Below are 5,000 nucleotides of genomic sequence, written 5' to 3'. Positions count from 1 at the left end.
ATAAACGTACCGTCATTCTTCAGCAAGAAATACCTCGGCCTCCACGTCTTAATGTACTCTCCTGCGGAGCGGGGAGGGAGGGGGGGGGAGGGAGAGAGGTTGCATTTGAAATATTTTGTCATTTTGTTATATTACTGCATGGTACTCAGCTAGTTTATGGCCAATTCCTCTTTCGGATATTCTAATGTACTGACTGCAGACGAGGGCTGTTACGCTGCCAGGGTTAGACCCTGTGTGTGACCAGACCGTTACCTCAACAATGACCTTTTGACCTCAACAATGCCTACGCGTTCGTTTTTTTATTTATGCTTTTTTTTAAACCTGATCAAATTACATTTTTTACCTGTCCAAGTTCCTTTTTTTTTTTTTTTTTACCTGTCCAAGTTCCTTTTTTTTTTTTTTTTACCTGTCCAAGTTCCTTTTTTTTTTTTTACCTGTCTAAGTTCCCTTTTTTTACCTGTCCAAGTTCCTTTTTTACCTATCCATGTTCCCTTTTTTTTACCTGTCCAAGTTCTTTTTTTTTCCGTCCAAGTTCCTTTTTTTATTTACCTGTCCAAGTTCCTTTTTTACCCGTCCAAGTTCCTTTTTTACCCGTCCAAGTTCCCTTTTTTTTACCTGTCCAAGTTCTTTTTTTTACCCGTCCAAGTTCCTTTTTTACCCGTCCAAGTTCCCTTTTTTTTACCCGTCCAAGTTCCTTTTTTACCCGTCCAAGTTCTTTTTTTTCCCGTCCAAGTTCCTTTTTTACCCGTCCAAGTTCCCTTTTTTTTACCTGTCCAAGTTCCTTTTTTTTTTTTTTACCTGTCCAAGTTCCCTTTTTTTTACCTGTCCAAGTTCTTTTTTTTACCCGTCCAAGTTCTTTTTTTTACCCGTCCAAGTTCCTTTTTTTTTACCCGTCCAAGTTCCTTTTTTTTTACCCGTCCAAGTTCTTTTTTTTCCCGTCCAAGTTCCTTTTTTACCCGTCCAAGTTCCCTTTTTTTTACCTGTCCAAGTTCCTTTTTTTTTTTTTTACCTGTCCAAGTTCCTTTTTTTTTTTTTTACCTGTCCAAGTTCCTTTTTTCTTTTTATCTGACCAATTTCTTTTTTCTTTTCCTGATCAATTTCTTTTTTCCCCTAATCAATTTCCCTTTTTTTTTTTTTTTACCTCATCAAGTTACAGTGGTTTTCTTCCCTTTTGTTTCCGGCTGCGACTTTTGCAAATGTCCCTACAAGGTCAAAAATGTCACATATTCCAATCTTTGTGGGGATATTTGGTACCCACCAAGCTAGAACCACTCCTTCCAACACACACACACACCCCTACTTGTGCCGTTAACATGAAAGAATAATTTAAAAAAATAATAATAATTAAAAAAAAACAACAAAAAAAAAAACAGACCTCCCATTTTCACACCTTACATCTAAAACCCTCTACCCTTTACCCATGAACCTTTATTTCTGCTGAAAACCAGGAGACAGTGTGCCAGATGTTGCACAATTTTAAAAAAATACAAATAAATAAATAAATAAAAAGCGCTTACTCGTTAGAATAAAAATAAATAAATAAATAAAAAAGCCCATCTGAAGCATCTGCAATGTCTTGGTGAGAAACGGAGAGTGAACAAAAAGTTGGAATAGTTTTCCAGGATAGAGAATCTGAATTCATTTTTAATTACGGCAGAGTGGTATTAACCCCATGCAGAGGCTGAGCAAGCTGTCCTTAATTGGCCCATTTACTCCTGGCGCTTCAGTTCTGAGCCGTGCAGAATCAGTCAGAGCTGCCAGAGCAAACTGCTGCCTCTCTGCCATCCACCGAGCTCTGACATGTTCCCACTGTGACGGCCCCGTCAGAGCACCGAACGCACACCCGAGCCTGAACTCATGAACCGAAGCGCCGTCGTGTTCATCGAAAGGTGCTGCTAATATCCTCCCCGTCGATACATCATCACACGTCTCTCCGTCTCAATCTACAGGAAACCGTTTGCTACAGTTGACACAGGCCAAAAAACCCAGGCAGAACTCATCCTCCATACGCCAAGATTTACCAAAAGTCCCTGACGTGAACGTACAATTTCCCAGCGAACAAGATCCGCCCGACTTACAACTGGGAGTGTACTGGTGCACGATAAAAAAAAAAAAAAAAAAACCCAGAAAAAACATCCGCCTCTCAGATCTGCGCACTTAACGAATCTCGGTTTTGCAGCAGATGTCCAATATGTTATTACGGCTGTTGTCATTTTTCATCACGCCATCGAGAGCAGGAGGACTCCCGCTTAGCCACCCGTTTTGCAACGTAAGGAGGTTCCGCAATCAAAAGACACTTTGTTACAGGAGCGCTAACGCTGTCACGTCTCAACACTTAAAGCTACAGTTGAGGGGGTTTGGAAGAGCGGCTCAGAGTCCGCATTCTCATATTATTGGTTTGCCATGGAATAAAAAAAATAATAAAAAATAAAAAAACAATAAAAAGAGAAGGAAGAGATCAGGGTTGGTTTAAATAAAAGTACAAAAACCTTGTATTTGGAGCTCGGCTCTCTCGGTCACTGCAGAACGGCAGTTTTCATTTTCACAGTTACGAAAGTAACCGCTACTGAATCATTTCTTCCCCAACGATCAATTCCTCACAGATGAAGGAGTACTTATCATCTGGAACGTTTATGCATTCCGGCGTCGAAACAGTGCCGTTTCTCTGTCGTAAAATCTTACTGCACCCTCTTTACACCACATTTCTATACTTTCTCTATGCTCAGTACTGGGATTAGACGCAGACTAGCAGGAGAAGCTTACGTACCTAGTTAGGCTGCAAACCAATGCTCATTCCTATACTGAAATATTAATGCGTACCTATTATGGTTTTGAGCTGTGCCCGATTTTGTCTTAAAGGTCTCGTACGATAGATTTACATACGTCCGAGGTTAAAAAACAAACAAACAAACAAAAAAAACACTTTAACGTGCTCATAATTTAAACAGCAGCATTATTTTTCCCCCAGTGTCAAAAACGACTCGTTAAATGATTCGTTCTAAATGATTCATTCTAAACTCTGCTCTGATTGGTCAGATGTCCCAGTCTGTTGTGATTGGTCTACCGCTGTCAGTGTGTTTCAGAAAGGACACGCCCACTACCATAAGGACTTTCGGCTCCGTCTATCAGCGAGCAGCCGATGAAGACCAGAGGCGGGGCTTTTTGTTACAAACCTACGTAGGTTAGTACAGGAAGTGAGTCTGGAGTCACTAACGACTCGTTTCAGCAGTTCACAATCGCTTCCTTCTTTTGGGAGTAAATAACTCCGTTTCTCCTGCGCTTTGATTTGTGAAACTTGGCAGACGTTTTCCATTCACAAACAGCTCTATGGCACACTACACGAAAGGTAATATCTAACCATACAAACCATAATAGGTGCACTTTAACACTTACATAACAACGTTTTACTGTTTCACTTTCTCTTTCAAATTTGTGCCGTAAAACATTGCCGTTTCAATACCGATCATCGTAATCGAGCCAAGGAAAACGTAGACGTGAATCGAGAAACGTTTAGCATGAAATGTTTCGTGAATTGAGAAACGTCAGAAATGGCTATTTTATTGTTGCAATCAAAATCGAATCAAAAACGGGCTGAATCTTTATCACTGTATCACGTTCAGCACTAACGCGCAACATGGAACACGTTTTATACTTAATACTAAGCACTATACGCCTTTAATCTCTCTCTATACCCCCCAAGAGCGCCTGCCATTCATAAAGCACTCATCGAGTAAGGACTAGGCAAGTTCCGCAAAGACTTGGGGGGGGGGGGGGGGGGGGGGGGGGGGGGCATTACTTTTCCACAATATTCTTCTTCTTCTTTTTTTTTTTTTTTAAATCTTTTTATATATGCATCTGTACACGGTATGGTCAAAAGTTTGTGGACACCTGACCGTCACACTCATGTGTCATTCCAGATGTAGTCCCCCCCTTTTACTGTTTATAATAACCTCCACTCTTCTGGGAAGACTTTCCACTACATTTTGGAACATAGCTGTGGGGATTTGTCCATTTAGCCACAAGAGTATTAGTGAGGTCAGGCTGATGTTGGGTGAGGAGGCCTGGGGTGCTTCAGTGTTCCAGTTCATCCCAAAGGTGTTCGGTCGGGTTGAGGTCAGGACTCTTGAGTTCTGAGTGCAGGACACTCGAGTTCTTCCACTCCAACTTTGGCAAATCACATCTTCATGGAGTTCACTTTGTGCACCGGAACATCTTTGTTCCAGTGAAGGGAAACTTTAATGCTACAGCATACAAAATACATTCTATACAGTTGTACGCTTCCAACTTTGTGGCAAGTCCACATACGGTGTTACGGTCACGTGTCCACATACTTTTGGCCATATAATGCATTTCCAAAACGACATCCCTTCCTCCCTCTTGCACCCTTTTCCAAAGCTGTTTAGCTGCCAAGTGAGCCCAGGAACAGCATGTCAACAATGCAGACACATCATGGCCACAGTGCTGGTGACAGAACGAACCAGACAGGCATAAACGGGGGGAGGAAGGGGGGTGGGGGGTGGGGAACAGGATCCACCAGGGTGCACTCACCTTTCTATACTGAAAAGAAATAGAAAGGGGGGAAAAAAAAGAAGAAGAAAAAAAAAAAAAGAAGAAGTGCAGTACAACTCGCAGGCAGTGCTCACAGACCAGGCGATAACAACAACAGCCACAAACTACTGTGTGTTAGTGTGTAAAGACGTGTAATTGTACGTGTGCGTAAGAACACAGAGCTCTGCTTCTGTAATCATGTGTGTGCAAGAAATAGCTACTGACTATGTTATGACTGCCTCAATGGGTGGCATCGCTCATCATCGCAGGCGAGGGACACACTGAGCAGCCGACACATGCCAGTTAGGGCGAGTGCTGTGCGTCAGCCAGGCTGGCATCCAACGAATACGCACTCTTGAAGCCCTCAGGAGAGGTCACACGCCCAGCCTGTTCACTTTCATTCATATTATATTTATATACACACACACACACACACACACACACACACACAC

At 42.2% G+C, this 5,000-nt stretch overlaps 1 protein-coding gene across 3 annotated transcripts in view; it reads right to left on the bottom strand.

The window, feature by feature from the left end:
- akt1 (v-akt murine thymoma viral oncogene homolog 1) overlaps positions 1-5,000 on the bottom strand; it is a 79,186-nt gene that overhangs the window by 25,217 nt on the left and 48,969 nt on the right. For 2 of the 3 annotated variants that reach the window (XM_017475585.3, XM_017475584.3), the window contains one exon: positions 1-61. This exon is cut by the window's left edge and continues 68 nt beyond it. In XM_017475585.3, the coding sequence (XP_017331074.1) occupies positions 1-61 (61 nt within the window). Of the gene's footprint in view, positions 768-5,000 lie in introns of those variants that run through there. The other variant, XM_017475583.3, reaches the window with a different exon arrangement.

Source organism: Ictalurus punctatus, chromosome 9 (genome assembly GCF_001660625.3).
Source record: "Ictalurus punctatus breed USDA103 chromosome 9, Coco_2.0, whole genome shotgun sequence".
In the NCBI taxonomy this organism is placed as follows: domain Eukaryota; kingdom Metazoa; phylum Chordata; class Actinopteri; order Siluriformes; family Ictaluridae; genus Ictalurus; species Ictalurus punctatus.
Note: the sequence above shows the minus strand (reverse complement) of the source record. Positions and strands in the feature narration are given on the sequence as shown.